Source organism: Culex pipiens, chromosome 3 (assembly GCF_016801865.2).
Source record: "Culex pipiens pallens isolate TS chromosome 3, TS_CPP_V2, whole genome shotgun sequence".
Taxonomy (NCBI): domain Eukaryota; kingdom Metazoa; phylum Arthropoda; class Insecta; order Diptera; family Culicidae; genus Culex; species Culex pipiens.
The window spans coordinates 1,433,089-1,452,499 of record NC_068939.1 but is presented as its reverse complement, the minus strand read 5'-3'; the positions used below and the strand labels follow the sequence as shown (position 1 = coordinate 1,452,499).

Here is a 19,411-nt window from a genome sequence, read left to right as displayed (position 1 = left end):
TTATATTCCATTGTGCAACAAACTCGCACCTGGGAAATCGAGGAGGAGGACCAAAGGGAAAGAATGATAGCGACAAAATTGGAATTTATTAGAAGCGAGTATACCGGAAGCCAATATTTTTTAATGCCACCAAACGAGCGTGATGGCAATTTGTACCACTTCACGCCACGCCACGCCAGTGCCGAGACTTGAGGTTGATAAATTGGTTCGGAAAACGAAGCAATAAATTTTTATTTTTCTCCTGTTCCCTCGATTGCCTACTGCCTTACAAGACAGTCATTTGCCTCGGTAAGAATGTGCATTTTTCGTGTCAATGTTTAAGATGTTCACAGGTTTTGAAAGAAAATAACGTCTTATTATTAGAATAAATATCGCATCACAATTTAAAAAAACTATAGGTAGGTATTTTAATTATTTCTTGAAAACATAATTTAAGCTGTTAATTCAAATTCGTAATTCAAAGGAAATAAGCGAAAGAAATAAAGTTTGACAATATTTATTTGCTCAAATTGCTGTTAACATAATTTTGTCTGATTTTAATTAAAAATATCAACAGCTCTACAATCATAATAACTGTGTGATTAAAAAGAATCTGTAAAAAAAGAATTTATATGCTTGAAATTTTCAGTAATAATAATTTAAATTAATTTCAAGGCAGCATTTTTTCAATGTTAATTTTTTTGGACTCTTAACAATAATCTAAAACAGCATTAAAACTTGATGGAAAATTTCTAAACTACTAACTCTTAAGTATAATAAATTATTTGATACTCCAGATTTCCACCCCTCGTGCTGCAATTTCCAGAATCTTATTTGCCAGAACATAACTACTTGAGAATAAAACACCTCTGCACAATGACTCATTTCCTTAAATATGTTTTGTTTGTATTTACTTAAGAGACTGTGTTCTTCTTTTTTATAAGTTTTGAAGATTTAGCGATTTGAATATTTGTAGGTATTTTAGAGCAATTCTCCCAAGAATGAGCAAATGTAATAGAAATTAAGTTTTGTTTTTTTGATTTGGATGAAACTTTGTGTGAACTTTTTTAAAAACCGAAGAGAAATTTTGCATCATTAGTTGGTCCCTACAAGTTTCTAGACAATTTTTTTTTTAAATTGGATTAGGCCCAAAACCACAAGTTGTCAACCACATCTAATGGTAAATTTATATTTTAGAAACATGTTTATACGAAAGTTTGGAAAATTACACAATAATATATTTTTTGCAATTCCGTCGTGAAACTACTTACTTTTCCTGTCATTCTTGAACGACAAAATAGCCTACTTTTCTGTAGCAAAAATAACAGAATCGAATAGCAACACTTTTCAAAATAAATGCTTAAAAGTTCTACTTTTCAGCACTCACTTGTTTCGAAAAGTAACACTTTTCAAAATTTGACACAAAATTTCACTCAGTGTGTGTTTTTTGGAATTGCAAAAAATGTTGTATGGAACTCGTTGCAAAACTCGATTTTTTCAGCACTCTTCGTATTTATCCAACTCGGGGAACCTCGTTGGATAAATGTACGACTCGTGCTGAAAAAAACCTCTTTTTGCAACTTGTTGCATAAACTACTATTTTGATATCTAAAATCGGAATCAAAGTTGCTGAGTTATCGTCACTAAAAAATTCGACACTTTTTATGATGCACGGAAACGCTATTTTTTCTTGTTAGCTTTTCTGATAAAAGTTGCATCTCAGCAACTACTGGTTCAATCCATGGTTTTCTACCAAAGGTAGGTTCTCGAGATTGAGTGTGTGTAGTGCGGTTGTCAAAATCGCTATCTCTGACTCTTTCACTATGATGGAAGCTGACTTTGTTTATCTTTTAGTTTTCCTGGCACGATCTATTGTTCGTTTGTTTTTGTTTTGGTTTTCGTGGCACGGAGTGGTGAACTCACACTAATGGAAACTAATTTCGCGAATACCTATGATATACGCCAATCGATCTATTTTCGTATGCAGAATCGATTACCAAATGAAACATTTAGAAAAAATACTAATCACACAATTGTGTATACAAAGTCTCATCCAAATAATTATAAACTTTGTCCAAATCTCAGAGAATTGCCATTTCGGGAAATGGAATTCCGGGGAATAGCTTTCTGGAGAATGGTCTGTTCTGAGTGATGGCACTTTGGCGAATTGAATTCTGATGAACGGCCAAAAAACTGTATTCGGGTTTCAAGTTTTTATAGTCCAAATAATTATATTGGTAATTTTTGGAATTGATTGGGAAAGCCAAACAAATTAAAACGAGTTGTCTGCACAATTGGTTTACAAAAATCTAATAATTCAGGAATTAAGAGTGAGGGAAATACCTACCATTTAGGATACAGTTGTTTGTTACCGAAATTCATTTTAAATTCAAATCTGAATAATTATGTATGCTTAAATTGTGACTTACATTGGAGGAGTCTAAACAAAATGGAATAAAATTTACCAGTTTTAAGGTAGGAACGCAAAGAATTTTGTTGGCCAATGGAATATTAAAAACGTTTTCCGGTTAAAATCTTTTCTTTGACACATTTTTACGTGCCCAGTTCGATATTCCCTCGTTCATCATCGAATCACTTTATGCGGAAAATATGAATTCTTCTACGCCACCGAGTCATCTACCAATTGTTCCCCCGAGGAGCGACAGGGAGACATCGGTTAAATTGCACTGTCATGTTTCATTTTGCCCGCTCGATTACTTACCGACGCATCTTCCGTCCACCATCCGGAACCCCTTGAAGCAGGAGCACACCCGGGTGGTTCCGTTGGTACTCCGGTGGCACGCTTGCTGGCAACCATGCTGCCGACCACACGACTTACTGGTGGCTCCCGAAGGGCCCGCTGACTCTGGAGTTGTCGCATCGTTCGTCATCGTCGTCGTCGTTGGAGCTTCTGCCGTTGATGACGGTTTCACCCGCGCACAGAAAGGCCTCTTGCCGATCCATCGTGACCTGCGGCAGATCAGGGTCGAACTGTTGGTAGAGTTTGATGTGCGCAGCTCGAATCCCATGCGGCAGTGGTACTCCGCTTCCAGGTAGGAGTTTTCTAGCCCGTAAATGTCGTTCCTGATTTATTGTAGAAGGACGATATTGCAAATATGTAGAAATTCTTTACAAAAGACACAAAAATTAAGACCAATTTCAAACGTACCGCAGGTACTTGATGTCCGCGTTGGGAATCGCCGGTGCGGGAATGAAATCGTCCTTCATGCACGAAAGATCCCCGGCAATGACGATGCGCTGCACCGAGACCGCCTCCGTCCGTTGCATGTCGTCCGAGGCGAACGTCACCGAACTTACGCCCGGGCTGGGATCGGTGGCCGGCGCCGGCGGGAGCTGCTGCAGCTGCTCCGGTACCATCGGCGCAAGCATAAAGTTCCCTGGAGAGGAAGAAAGAAAAAAAAATGCAGGACGAATAAAAAAGTTGCCACTCGGTAATCCGATGACAGCACGGGGAACCGCAAGGAAGAAGAAGAAGAAGCAAAAAATTAAACAACTTCCGTTTCGCCATCTGCCATGTGCTTGGACCGAGGGATGCGGTGCGACCATAAAAAATGAAACATTTTGTGCTATTCCGGTCACCGGAGCAAAGTGCCTGTGGGATTTCTTGTGGATTTCATCACCGTCTGTGCAGGCACCTACCAGTGTAGTGCCAACTCGGATGTTGATGGTTGTTGTGCTTGTTGAGCAATTAACTGTAATGACATATCTGTCCTAGTTCTGGCAAATGCATATTGCACTGGAGAACTTTTCAAACCGACATCTCTGGTATGACGGATGTAGATCAAACGGAAAGTTTTTAATTTGGTGCAATTTTTCAGAATCCCGTCGAGAGGCTCTAGAGTGCGGAACGCAAGATGCAAACCATGTGTGATATAATTTTGATGAGAAAACTTAGTTGCATTAAACTCTCGAAATGGAATAGTGCTTATTACTCACGCCAACGATTATCTCATCATGAAAGATACAGTGTTTTATTACACTGAGTTTTATTTCTAAATCAAGAAACTATTTTTAACGTTCAATTTGTGATATGTTTTTAGGACTTAATATTCAATTCGCTACAGTTTCAGTCATTAAATCTTTAAAACATTGTGAGTTGTTATGTCAACAAAATTCGAAAACATTGATTCAATCCAAAACCTTAAAAATATAATTTGATATATTTTAGTCGATGTTTACAAATACTTTGAATCACTAAGTTCAATACATCAATTATGTTTTGTTGAAGTTTTCTCACTTATAACACTTAAATGGAATATATATATTTATATATCCAGTCACAGTGAACAAAAATAAATCAAATTTTATTATGCAGAAAAATTTAATATTTTAAATAATCATAAGAGGTTCGATTTTCAGGCAAAAATAAGTAAGTGTACCAATTTTGAGCCAAATTGGTTAAGGGTTAAAGGTAGCTTTTTGTCGTTGAAATTGTATGAGAAATTATAATGAATGTATCAGGAAAAGCAAAATTTTTAAAACTCATCCAAAGCCTGCACGACTTGTTAGCGATTTAAAAAAGACGTTTTTATGAAAAGACTTTTAGTGACCCTTAAACCTTAACAGATATCGCTCAAAATTTTCACAGTTACTTATTTTTGCCCAATGCATCGAAATAGGGGGCATCCCAAAGGTCATTTTTTTATTGTCACTCTAATGTTGAAATGCACAATATTTTAACAAAAACTATTCGATTATTGTAAAAACTCTTGTGGAAACTGATGATCAAATAGTGTATCAATGTTTTACGAAAGCTTTTTTGATTTTATGGAACTTTATGAATTATGAATTGAAACCTTATTTTTCCCTAAAATTTACTTAGCTGAATTTTCATAAGAAGAAACAAAGTGAAACAACCGTTATGCAAAATTTTTGTTTCAAAGTTCACTTACCGTTTCTAAACTTTTTCAACTGCTTCCGCTGCTGCTTCTCGGCCATTTTCTGTTGCCGCAGCAGCAGCTTCCGCTCCACCGGTGTTAATTTCCGCTGCAACAGATCCCTTTGATTCGTCTCTTCCGGTTGTCCCCACCAGCTGTTACCACTGCTACTGCTGTCGCTGCTACTTCCGGCGTCGGTCACGCTGGGTAAATTTACTACGACTTTTTGCCGGCCATCGCTCGGAGCAGTTATTTGCATATTTTTATCGTAAATATCATCGCTGTTTAGCACTACCAACTCCCGCCCAGCTCGGCGATCCCAATTTCCGTCCACGCTGTGGCCCTTTCTCGGCGACTTTTGTCCCCTTTCTGGCGCGGGGCGTTTCTTTCCGGTCATTGCCGTCTTGGCCAGCTGCTCCGGGGTCAACTTCTGTCTGTGCTTTTTCCGTCCCGGTTTCTGGCTCTGTTGCTTTTGCTCCGATTCGCTTAGTGATAATTTGGTTACGTCGCCGGTCCCGGAATCACCCCGTTGACCGCCACTGCCGGTGGCCGCCGTCACCGCTGACGGATCGTTTTCCGGTGCGATGAGCGAATCACCATCATCACCATCGGATGGTTTTATGCGTTTGATTTTCTTTTTGTGACCTTTTCTTCGGCGGCCCTTTTTCCCTCCGCCACCCGGGTGTTTCCGACCGGCAGGACTGCTGCCGTCTGCCATGCCGGACATTCTGATTGCTCCATCAGAAAAGTGCTCACTGGGAAGAAAAATAAACAACAAGTTTGATTTTCGATTCTTGAAAGTTGTTTCCGTTTTATAGCTCGTTGGGGCTTAAGAAAATTATTATGCTTGAATTGAATTGTGCAGAAAAATACATTTTATATTCAGTTATTTAAGGCAAAGTGAAAATTTTACTGCAACCATCACACACTTAACGAGACCTTTATCAACTAAAACCAGCTGGCGGCTCATAATCTCATTCTAACAAACGTGACTCTTTTGCTCTCTAATTAAAACAGTTCATCGTCGGTGCCACATCGTTATCACGAGGATTAAGAGGATCCATCATCGGTTAAATGATGCCCCGCCACGATCTTCCATCATATCGGCAGAGCTCAGAACGAGCAACTCTGCACTAAATCCCAAATCCAATACTGTCACGTCAGCACCCATTTTCTGGTCTGGTCTGGCTGAGTGAACGTAAAACCCGCACGTTCCAAAGTCCCCAACAACTGAAGGGAGCTAATTTTGATGAATTTTATAATCACGTGCTAATGGTAACGATGCGCCGGGATCTGTCCTTCTGCCAAATATAAAGCCAAATTCGTCGTAGCAAATGTGCCTGTCTGGCAGCTATCAGACCACTGACACAGGACGGGATTTACGACGGTATTCCGGCTCACCAAAAGCGAGAAACTTCACCTTGGAGTCTGGGGACGGCAGAGTTCACACACGTGGAGAGACTCCCCCGTTCAAAGCCAATTAGAACGTATTTCTTTGATCCCCCCTCACCCTGCTTCAAAGTTCATCAACCGTCAAATGGAGTGATGTGGGAAAGAGAAGGGTAGCCAGCCACACGTAAATCCTAGACATCTGCTGTGACAAAGATGAGCATATTAGACAAACACCTTGGGAAGATCTGGAAGTATTTGGTTCCCTTATCCCCAGGTGACACCCAGCTTTCGAAAGGGTTTAGTGTCAGGTGTTTTCACGACTGGATGCGTGCCTCTAATTTTGTGGGGAAGAAGTGTTTAGGCCGTGCGATAAAACTATGCTTGGTAGAAATTTATTTAACTTTTGATGAAATCTCATCTTTGTGAAATAACCAAAAACTTTTCATCGATGTGAAAGTCCTCTTAAACATTTTCCACAGGCTAAGTTTGCTGAATAATCCTATTAATGGAATGTGAACGTTTCTCTTCTAATTCTAAAAATGTACAGTTGTATCAGCAACTGCAATCACATTTTGTATTGTTTTGTTTATGTGAAATAATTGATATGAAAAAAAATACATCAATATTCTTACAGTGATTTTTTAAACGTTATCTTTGTTCAATCAAACAATGTGTATTAAAGTCTGTTAGTGTTTTATGTTGTTTTTTAGCCATATTTGAAAACAAAACATGAATTTTGACAATGAAAAGTGAACAAAATCCATCTTTTATCCATTTTTTAGTTGGCGTTGTTCTAATGATAGATAGACCCACGCCAATCAACAAAACATCGAATTTCGATTAAATTTGATATAAAAATTACATTTTACCATACCATACCATTTTAACATACCCTTCAATACCAAAGGCCTTTTCCAAAATTCATCAACCCCTCGGCTGGGATTTCAAGTTTCCATCACTTTTGACCATTTTTTTATCCCAAAATAAGAAAACAAAGAAAAGTCGGATTGAATCGATCGAATTATACGAAGCGGAAATTTTTCGAGAACTTCCTATAATTATGATCAAGTCCTGGGAATATTTCCAACAGCTCATCAGCACAATACATTCTTGTGGAATTTTTAAAGCAATCATACAATTGTTGATATGTTAATATTACCGAAAAATAAGCTTATAATATTGATAGGGTCGTCACAATAATTTCGTTTCAGTGTTTCGCCTTGAAAAATGGATCTGGTTGCCGGAGTCTTGAGTTATAATCAAAAATGTAAACAGTAAACATGCATACAAAAATGACAAAACTGCCACTGACTAAAGATACTTTTGAGCAATTCTCTGAGATTTCGGTCATTAATTTTTTTTTTGGTAATTTTTAATCTGAAACTTTTTTGGTGCCATCGGTATGCTCAAAGAAGCAATTTTGCATAATTGGTATCCGTATAATTTTCCAAGCAAATTTGGAAGTTGTAAAAATGTTTTAAAAATGATATATGAAAATTCAAAAATCTGTATTTTTTGAAAGAATTTTTTGATCGATTTGGCGTCTTCGGCAAAGTTGTAAGTAAGGAGTACACTGAAACAAAATGATACACGGTAAAATCTATTTTGGTGTTTTTAATTTCACTTTTTGTCATTTGAATTGCAAAAAAAAACAAATTAAATGCCACTTTTCAGAAATTTCCAGGACGAACAAAAATCATTGACCAAGTTATGATTTTTTGAATTAATACAGTTTTTTTTACGGGTGCAAATTTTTTTCAACTCCATTTCTCGATGTGAAACCGAATTTGCAAACAAAGAGTACCTACTTCAGTGAAATTTTGATAATGTGCACCGTTTTCATGTTAATGCCATTTTAGGTAACTCTTTTGAGAATAGTCGCAGTTAGTATTTTTTTTTTAAATAAGTGCCCTTTTTGCCCACCCTTGAAAAAAATATTGTTGAAAAACTGAAAAAAAAGTCTCACTTAAACAACCCAACATTTTCTAATGTCGATATCTCAGCAACTAATGGTCCGATGTACAATGTCTAATTATGAAACATTCGTGAAATTTTCCGATCTTTTCGAAAACAATATAAGCAAAAAAATAATCAAGACTAACATTTCAAAAGGGCGTAATATTGAATGTTTGGACCTTTGCATGACAAAACCTCAGCAACTAAGTTCAAAACAGATAAATATAGAGAATTTTCTCAGCCTTTCAAAAAACAATATTCAAGGGTGGGAAAACATGGGCACTAATTTAAAAAAATGCTCTAACTTGAAAACGGTACACAATATCAAAATTTCACTAGGGTACATTTTAATTGCAAATTCGATTTAAAAACATTTTTGCGATCAATATTTCAATTTTATGGCTTCTTTGCCTTCTTTGGGCATACCGAAGGCACCAAAAAGTTTCGGCCGGATTAAAAAATACAAAAATTAAAATAAAAAAAAGACTGTTTTCGTAGAGAACTGTTCTTTTGGCAAGTTGTCCCATTGTCCCAACTGTAACGTGTGTAATTGTAGCACAATCTGATTTAGATTTTTTTTTTTATATCTCTTGATTAAGCTCGAATTTTAATGATTTGTGTTGTTAAGAAATCTGTAATGTTTCACAATATCAAAGAGGGTTAGAAGTCGCAGCTTTTAAGGGTATACAGCAACCAAGGAAGTTGTTATCTTCTTATTCCAAAATTGTTGAGCTTACGGAAAAAATGTGAATATAAAAATTTACAAATTTTGTTGTAAATCTTTAAGGAAATAGTAGTTAGGGGTTGAATAAAAATGTATATCGATAGGTCCCGTAGTTTTAAAGATACTAAAAAATCTGTAGCAAAAATTTTGGGGCAACCGTTCTGGTTGATGTGCACCGTTAAGCCTAAACAAAACAACGCATTTTCAGTGTCTGAAGCCCTTCAGTGCGAATGAAGTAGTTCCTGCCACTCCCAAAATACTTTAAGCACCTTAAGGCGTACCACCCACCACCCACAAACTGCTTGCTCAATTCACCTGCTTTTGTGGTGCGTCACTGACTGCTGGTGGCACCAAAGTGACTGTCACTCCGCTTAACCTTAAGCGTATACTATTACAAAGGGCGATGGGTTGAATCCTGGCTGGCTGACGCCGGAAACATGGGATGGGTTTGCTCTCTGCACATAATTCTCGCGAAATAATGGGATTCTTGGTGGCGGCGGCGTCTCACCCCAAATGTTTGTGCTTTTCGGCTTAGTGGGGGGGAAACTTGAGATGCTAGTAATTACAGGCATTCTTAACGTTTTTGAGGGGAAAAGTTTGTGTTCTTAATGAGAGGCCATGTTTCAGGCAGCAATTAGATAAACAGTTGAAAATTTATGCATGTTACTCATTCGTTCGAATCGCATTAAAGCACGAATGGTTTGCGATTTTGTAACTGAGCGCGATTATCGTCCAGCCGAATCACCAGGGAGATGATGCAAAAAGACAAACATCAAAGGATGAATGGGGCTGTTTGATGGATGCTATATGATGCAAAAGAGTAGATCAATCTATTCCATCACAAACAAAGAGAGTCTGATGACGGTGGGGTGCTGTGGGAGAGAGAGATCGGAAAATCGACCAATATTTCCAATACGGCAATGGTGTTTCCCTCCCACAGTTGAGCATCATTTTGAGCGCGTTTAAATTAAAATCCGTTCGTTCCATCAGAAACCGGGGGACACATATATATGGGCGATCGATGTCAGCCACTCCAATGGAGCGACGTCTGTCGGATGGCTGCTGGATTGATGGGGAAGTGATTCAGCCGCCAGGTTTGATCTGGATTTAGGTCAGGTATCAATTATGCATCAAGGGAAAAGCCAATTAGAGTGAATCACGTCTGGCGTAATACAGCGCAATTGATGCAATTTGTTTACAGTTTAAGAACAAAAGGTTGTTTTTTTTTTGGTTGGACTCACCGGTTCAAATGCTCGAGCAGTTCCGTTTCCTCCCGGATTCGGTCATCGGTCAGATTCCTGACCGGCAGTACCTGCTCGGTAATTCGCGGAACATCGTCATCCCTGTCGCGCTTCCTCTCATTACTTATTCTATTATCGTAGAAATTATTTATATTAAAATTGCCGGCCTCGTCCTCTTCCGGACTGCTTTCTCGTTTGGTTCGCCTGCTGGCGCTGGATTCCTCTTCGACGACAAGCGAAAGTAGTTTGTCCCGTAGTTTATTGTCTATTAATTTTCCCTCGCTGCCCACATGTTGCTTCCAACTTTGGCCCTCGTAAGTACTGCTCCTTCGACTGCTGCTGCTGCTGCTGCTGGGTCTAACACTTCCAGCCGTGGATGCTGGGTCACCGGGGTCCAGCCCCGAGGGCGATATGGATGATGATAATTGATGATTATTAGTGTTTGCCAGACCTAGGAAAACGGAGGGAGAAAAGAAGAAAATACCATCTTTAGTTGGAAATTCCTTGGGAAAGCGATGAATCCTCGATATCAAACACGAAGGAAGAAGAGTGAGAAATGAAAATTAATGCATGACTAGAAGGAATTTGCGGGAACTTGCTAAAGTCTTGCTGATATAATTTATTGGTGCTCTGTATGTTCTATGAAGTTTATTTTTATCGTATCATCATTTATCACCGGATTTTTTGTGAGTGCATGTCTTTTGATAGCATTTTCACATTCGTTAAGATATATTTGTGTTGAACTTATCTTTATCGCCTAGAAACGTCTGCAAAGATAAACTTTTACGATTTTTGTTATTTCCAGACAAACTCCTAACAAATGTAATGAACACAACTGAACTAAATTGTTCAACCATCACAATGATAGACTGCTGCCAGAAAGACGAGCAACTAGAAATATTTAAGTGCCTTTCCCCCAGTGTGTGTCTAGCCGAGAGTGACGAAGGTTGTTGTGTCTGGTAATCTAATTTCTAAATTTGCATACATTTTAATCCTCTCCTTGCATCTGTACGGAGTCCCTCGCTGCAAAAGGACGACCGGGACTCCAAGACTTGTCCGTCCGTACGGCGATGGTGTGCGAACAGTCGTAACGAAACAAACCTAGAACTAATCTGCATATAAATTTCAATTTCATATTTATTCAGGGTGGTATAATTGTGCAAACTATGTCACACGGTTTGGTAGAACAGGGCTTCAAACAGCGATTTACCCTCCCAGCAGAGGGTTTCACCGAAAGACACCACGTGTTTGCACTGGACTAATATGTACATTTGTACACCTAATATGCATAGTTTTAAGCTTGTTTACTGTCACTGTTTGGAGTGTTGTTTTTTAGGTTAATTTTGCTCCAAACAACATTTTTACCCAAATTTTACGTGGAGATGGACCATCCCAAACCAGTGCAAGCAAAAACAAGCTAAACGCATTATCCGCAAAAGGGCAGAAAATGGTTGACCTTTCCCAAGGCATCATCATCCCCTGCTGGTTAGGTTCCAGGGCGTACAGAGGCCAATTCTCAAACCACCACCCATCTCCAACCAAAGCAGCACAAGTGATACTGAATCGAAGTGTAACGAAACGGAAAATAAAGTTACGTCGACTGCTGAAACGTTTGAGGCGAGACTGTTTTGGCAGCAGCAGCAGCAGCAACAACATCTGAAGTTCCAGAAAATTGAGACCGGGAAAAGGATTCTCGGTCGAGCGAACGATTTGAAAATACATGAACTCTCAACCAGCTCTATAACAGACTCCGAGAAGCGAGGGTCGTCGGTTCTGGACGGATTTCCCCAAGGCTCTTTTGCATGCTTGATTTGCATATAGCAGCTGGAAGTTGTTCGTTCGGACAAATTTGAACACTATGATGTGACTCTTGGTCTGGGCCATCTGCCGCTCCACAAGGTGGCTGCCGTCCTATTTTGGCAAACGATTGTTTTAATCTGTGGTTTGGGAAACGTTCAACATTTTTGCACATCGTTCTGTCGTCGTCATCTTTTGGAGATTATTGATCAATAAATACGTTGAAACTCAGTCAGCAAATCGCAAACGACAAAAAGAGTAATTGAAGGTCGGGCGAAGAAATTCAAACCCAGCCACTCCCCCTAGAGAACTACCATTTCTTTCAGGTCGACCTTCTAGTTCTAGTTGGACGTCGTGTCTGGAGGTCGTTAACTGCACTCATTTGGTTTTATTGTTCCCAAAATGGACCGGACCGTAAAGACACACGCAAGGATTGTGGAAACGAAACGAAGAAAGTGTTTCTTTTTTTCCGAAAATTTAAGAGTTCACTCAGACATTTACAAATGAAATTTTCTACAATTAGACTAAAACCAAAACTAATCCAATTGAATCATAGTATTGCTATGTTGAATTTATAAGCTCCATTATCTAAGACTATTGAAATTCAATGAATTTTCTGGTTCAATTCTGATCGGAAAGTGGCAATCATCTGGCAAAAAGAATCCACTTTCACAGCCACTCAAATAACTGGAAACGAAAAGTTTGTCTCCTCGACCAGCCAGAAGGCTGCCAACAATCCACTCGAAAACGGCTCCGAGGAGAACACTTGTGAACGGTATTGAAAAGCCGATTTACCTTCTCGCACAGTTAAGGACCAATCATGAACTTTAAGGAGTGAGACTCCGTGCTGTGATCTCCCGATAGCTGCTCAACAGTCGTTGCGCAAACAGACGTTGTTTAAAAATTCTGCTAATACCACTTTCCACCCGTTGGCCCGCCACCTTCCAGAGTCAACGAGCTTTCAAACTCTCATCAGTTTGTTCAATATTTGACTTCATCGTCATCAGCTTTATGAAGAAAAGCCTCTTCTCGGTTGGCACAGCTGGAAGATCCAGCCTATCGAACTGTGCCAGAATGTTCAGACTCTCGCAGCACCGGCAAAATGTGGGAGGAAAATCGACCTTTTCTGCTCGGTCTCGTGACTTTCGAGGATGTCTCGACATGTGGACCCTTTCCGGGCTTATTTTGGTTGAAAACGCCGATGAGGTTGGGTGACGACGCACTATAGCTGATAACGGGCAAAAACGACCACATTCAAAACAGCCTCCAACCGCCCTTTCCTTAACGAAATCTGCCGGGAAATCGTAATCATCAAATTATGCCTCTCCCACACCAGCACCCGCAACAGCATCAACCCTTTTTCATTCCTTCAACCAGAACGAGACTTCTTTTAGAGAATCGACTTTTTGGATGCCACCACTAGACTTGGTCCCACGTTGTCAGTTTCTGGAGGTGGCGAATGAAAACAAATATAATCGATACGATCCTTTTGACCTGCGATGGTGTTTTTGTGCCCACCTTCACTGCGCTTTAGTTCCATGCTAATTTAAAAGTTTAACAAGAAAAATTTATTAATCTGCTTTTAAAAACGTTACTTAATCCACCCTAGGGTGGTTGGTGCCTTCCTCACATTTAAAGGTAGCTGTCCAAAAAAGACACAAAAGGGCGGTGTTTTTCAGTGTTTTATCAATTGGACTTATTATTCATACCACTAGATTGGGTAGTCAGAGCTTCATATTGCAGGGCACTTAGGTGCTTACAACTTATGATTGGGTAGTCAGATCTCCAATCTAATTCGTGCCCGTTGAAAAGGTATTTTGATTACCTATCCAACGACAGGTCGCATGAGAGATCCGGACAACGTTTTCATCAAAATATCTGAGATCCGGCCTCCAAAAAGTGCATAAATAACACTTAAGTGCTTATAACTTTTGATAGGGTTGTCAGATCTTCAATGTCTTGGACGCGTTAGAAAGGTCTTTTAAATACCTTTCTAAAAATGTATAGCATGACGGGGTTTCTTGCAAAAACCACCCTTTTTACAATCTTCCGGACTTTAGTCAAAATCGTTTTTTAGCATAACTTTTGAAGTACTTAACTAAACTTCATAATTTTCAATAGGGACTTATGGGACCCCAAGACGGATCGAATGAGACCAAAACGGTCCAAATCGGTTTAACCAGTCTCAAGATAATCGAGTGCATATTTTTGGTGCACAGACCCACATCCCTACACACACACACACACACACACACAGACATTTGCTCAGAATTTGATTCTGAGTCGATATGTATACGTGAAGGTGGGTCTAGGAGGTCAAATTAAAAAGTTCGTTTTTCGAGTGATTTTATAGCCTTTCCTCAGTAAAGTGAGGAAGGCAAAAATCTTTAAAAAATAATATAAGACTTTAAAAACTGGTGCAAACTGAATAAAAATGAACAAAAACAAAAACAAAAACAAAAACAAAAACAAAAACAAAAACAAAAACAAAAACAAAAACAAAAACAAAAACAAAAACAAAAACAAAAACAAAAACAAAAACAAAAACAAAAACAAAAACAAAAACAAAAACAAAACAAAAACAAAAACAAAAACAAAAACAAAAACAAAAACAAAAACAAAAACAAAAACAAAAACAAAAACAAAAACAAAAACAAAAACAAAAACAAAAACAAAAACAAAAACAAAAACAAAAACAAAAACAAAAACAAAAACAAAAACAAAAACAAAAACAAAAACAAAAACAAAAACAAAAACAAAAACAAAAACAAAAACAAAAACAAAAACAAAAACAAAAACAAAACAAAAACAAAAACAAAAACAAAAACAAAAACAAAAACAAAAACAAAAACAAAAACAAAAACAAAAACAAAAACAAAAACAAAAACAAAAACAAAAACAAAAACAAAAACAAAAACAAAAACAAAAACAAAAACAAAAACAAAAACAAAAACAAAAACAAAAACAAAAACAAAAACAAAAACAAAAACAAAAACAAAAACAAAAACAAAAACAAAAACAAAAACAAAAACAAAAACAAAAACAAAAACAAAAACAAAAACAAAAACAAAAACAAAAACAAAAACAAAAACAAAAACAAAAACAAAAACAAAAACAAAAACAAAAACAAAAACAAAAACAAAAACAAAAACAAAAACAAAAACAAAAACAAAAACAAAAACAAAAACAAAAACAAAAACAAAAACAAAAACAAAAACAAAAACAAAAACAAAAACAAAAACAAAAACAAAAACAAAAACAAAAACAAAAACAAAAACAAAAACAAAAACAAAAACAAAAACAAAAACAAAAACAAAAACAAAAACAAAAACAAAAACAAAAACAAAAACAAAAACAAAAACAAAAACAAAAACAAAAACAAAAACAAAAACAAAAACAAAAACAAAAACAAAAACAAAAACAAAAACAAAAACAAAAACAAAAACAAAAACAAAAACAAAAACAAAAACAAAAACAAAAACAAAAACAAAAACAAAAACAAAAACAAAAACAAAAACAAAAACAAAAACAAAAACAAAAACAAAAACAAAAACAAAAACAAAAACAAAAACAAAAACAAAAACAAAAACAAAAACAAAAACAAAAACAAAAACAAAAACAAAAACAAAAACAAAAACAAAAACAAAAACAAAAACAAAAACAAAAACAAAAACAAAAACAAAAACAAAAACAAAAACAAAAACAAAAACAAAAACAAAAACAAAAACAAAAACAAAAACAAAAACAAAAACAAAAACAAAAACAAAAACCCGAATCTTTGCATGTTTTTCCGGTCAAGAGTATTGACCTTCTGGGAGGTATCGAGACAATGTCGATTATCTGAATAAGAGTTTTGAAAAAAAAGACATTTCAAAATATTTTTTATCTAAAAAAAACAAATTGCAGCACGTGCACGCAAGACACAAAATTTTACCACAGATGACTTTCAATGCCCCAAATTTGTACACCTAAACAGGTTAGCTTACAATATTATGTAAGAACACACCCGCAAAAATCCCTTCGTGTACGGTGTGGTGGGATCACGGCCTGACTTTAACAACAAACAACCTGTCCTGTTCTCCTTTCTTCGGCATGTTTCTCCAAGAGGTCGAACCAAATCCCTCCCCTCTCCCTGCCCGGATGTGTTCCAAACAGGTACCAACACCACCAGGTTTGTGAGTGTGTAACAAAGGACGAAATAATGCACGTTCAAAATCTAATTTCGGAGAAGTAATTTGGCGTGCTGCGTGGGAAAATTGTTGGTTTTGGTTTCGCCTTTGAAGCTCCGCGATGGGGTGGGTATGATAAAGGAAGAGGGTGGGAGGGGGAGGGAGGTTTGGTTTTTGGTGCCACGACGAGGGCTCTATTATTTAGCTTCGGTAAAAATTAACTACAAAAGGGCACGCTTCGTTTCGTGCTGCTTTGTTCTGGGAGGCGCCAAACGCAAAATTGGGAAATGGGCTTCGTAGCGATAGATTGGATCGATTGGGGAGAAGATGTTGGAGTGGATGGTGGCAGTGTAAGATATTGGTAAGTCAGATAGTCAACATTGCGGGGCTATTTATGCTTTAAAAAGATTATAAAAGCCATTGTGTGTATTGAAGTTAGCTTTAAGGTGGCATATTATTTATTGCTTGAGACTTGAATATTACTCTTTTTTGTAATAATAGTATTCAGAACAAACTTCAATATATTTTAATCATCCATTCTTGCAAAATAAGGGCCTAAATTCAGTAGATATTTGCAAACAATTTTGTTAAGCCAGTTAATATTTTCGCAAAAATTAGCAGCTGAGCTAAATTAATACAAGCAACTCCAATATACTGAAATCATTTTAACTGACTGCAAAAACAAAAGTTTGACAAGTTTTTGCTGCTCGATGTTATATTTCTGCTATTACCCCAATTTTTTATATCAGCGAAGTGATTGACGGAGACTCAAAAGGTTTTTGAGAATTATCAAACAAATTCATGAACAAAATATGAAACAGTACCGTTAGTGGGGGTGACATTGGGTCTGGGTGACAGATGGAGTCAAAGTGTGTTAACAGATTTTGCAAAGGTCAAAAATCACTTCACTTACAGTTTATTACTAGTATGAAAACAGAAAAACCATAAATGAGAGAGTTAAACTCCATTGAGGGTTAAAACTCCACCACATCCGGCGGCGACGTCGGTTCTAAAATTTGTTTGCACTGGTCCACAAACAGAACGTTCTGAAATACGCGCCATCATAAACCAAGAGGGCTAACCCATTCGAGGGAACGGACGGTGTTTTCCACAACGACGACGGAGGAGGAGCCAACTTCCCCCGGGCTCCTCTGAGGAAGCGGTCGGCAAACAATGGAGAGAGCAATCACCCAACCAACGGTGTGGCAAACCGCCACGAATGCCACGAGGCCAAGAGAGGCGGAAAAGGGAACCAAATTAAAAAAGTCGTAAATTTCCTAAAACGTAGATGTAAACGTTGTGGCAAAATTTGAAACTTTTTGTGAAAAATAGTTTTATTTTTCTGCAAATAAGAGAATCTTGACACGAGTGTCACGATTCTTCACAAAATGTTGTTCAACTTTCTGTAAGAAAGCAAAGGTGAAAAAGTCTTCAACAATACTTGAGCGCTCCAAGATGAAAAGGATCAACTTTTCCGTGCGTACCGTTCTGGCTCAAAAGTGAGCCAACTTTCCGCCGTCGTACCCTTTGTTGAACGCTTTTCTAAACACGGTTAAGCCTGGCCTTGCACCGCAAGGTGCCATAAATTGTAATTGATTTTGTTTGCCCCTAACCATGGGAGGGGGCGGTGGGACGGTACGATTAAAGCTCGTTTAAAGTCGTGCCTTTTCCCTGCCCAAAGCAAACAACTCGGGGCAGGGAAAACATGCTAAAAAGCGCGCGGAAAAGTGAGAAATTGCCAACCAGCTAAATGCTCGTTTCAATGAATTTGAATTTGATTAAAATTTAAATATTAATAAGCTGGTTGGCAACAGTATTAGGCAGCGCAGCTCAACGTGTTTGGCCCCTCTTCACGGTGGCGTGTTGTGGTGCGGCGGCCAACAACTTTGGGTTTTGGTAAGGTAGTATTCAAATCGGTACTCTCCCAGGGTTTGGCATTCGCTTGTCAAAGTTCCTGGGAAAGCTCGGGTGAATAAAGTTGTTCTTCATGGTAGTTCCCGGGAAGTCAACTCGGCACTGATTCAATTTGAAACTGTCATCAACATTAAATTTCAATTAAATTTTGCGTCAATAGAATCGTGGAAGTGGTTCCTTGCCGTCACTGTTTAGAACTTTACCAAGAATTTATTTAAATGTTTTAAAGGTAAATTTGCACACCTACCGTTGATTTAAGTAAATGCTCTTTCCCGCCAACCTCTTCAAGCGGATTAATGCCGGTTTTCCACGCTCTCCATCATTGTCGTGGTTTGTTCCATGTGGGCTTATACTTTTCCTACACGACGTTTGTATGTGTGTCCGGTGTTTGTATGTGGGATTCTAACATTTTTGTGTGCACTTGGCCAAGCGAACAGCACCGAGCAGAATAAATTTTAAAAGCGATTCCGGAATAAATCCACTTTCCTGTAAATCTTGAGTTCTTCTATTTATCTGCCAGCAGTGCTTCTTCGCCCATGCTGTTCGCTTCGTTTGGTGCTGCTTAAAGCGCTTTAAAGGAAAAGCTTTCGGGTGGTGGGTGGCTTGGCGATGTTTTATCTGTCCTGCCACAACCTGCAGCAGCAGCAGCGGAATCTTTACGAATGTGCGAAAAAGGGGTGCGAGGAAATGGTTCACATTTAGAGAAGGAAATATGTTTGTTGCCACATATATCGCACCACTTTCATCTTTTGTCGACTTTTCGAGTCCGATCCGCGTGGGGTAAACTATTGTGGCTTCCCAGTTGGAAAGTAGAACAACTTTGCAAATGTTTGTTTCACCCCATCCAGCCCGTACGTGACAGTTGTGAGGGTGTTTGCTGGGGAGGAAATTTTATTTCAATGCTCTCGGTTACAAAATGGATGATGAAAAAGGTGTGACATATGAGGGGGAAAGGGAGCTGACGGAGGTTGGAGTACGAGCTCCGGTAACGGAATTCTTCAAAAGTTGTTTAGATCAAAAGTTTCGTCATCAGTTTGAATACGCATCCGCCGTCGTCGTCGACGAAGACATTCTCGTGATATGCGGTGCCATGTGAAGATGAGTTTTCCACCAAGTTTTTATAGCCTTTGAATAAATATTCCAGAGCGCACCCGATAAGCAACACGTGGTATTATGCGAATGAGTTTTGAATGCTTTCTGAGCAATGACTTTGCGTTGGATTTGTTTCCTCCTTATCTGTGGATGTGGGAGATGAAAGGAATGTCATCGCCGGAATTTCTTCTTCAAAGTCGTAAACTTTCCGCTGAATACACAGCAACTCAATTAGGATAAATATGCTGA

General features: G+C 38.2%; 1 protein-coding gene across 1 annotated transcript in view; it reads right to left on the bottom strand.

Annotated features, from left to right (window-relative positions):
* Positions 1-19,411, bottom strand: part of LOC120423011 (uncharacterized) — a 90,868-nt gene that overhangs the window by 14,029 nt on the left and 57,428 nt on the right. The window contains exons 2-5 of the mRNA XM_039586643.2: positions 10,191-10,641; positions 4,893-5,632; positions 3,149-3,377; positions 2,702-3,063 (exon numbers count right to left, since the gene is read on the bottom strand). Coding sequence (XP_039442577.1) covers positions 2,702-3,063; positions 3,149-3,377; positions 4,893-5,632; positions 10,191-10,641 — 1,782 coding nt within the window. The remainder of the gene's footprint in view (positions 1-2,701; positions 3,064-3,148; positions 3,378-4,892; positions 5,633-10,190; positions 10,642-19,411) is intronic.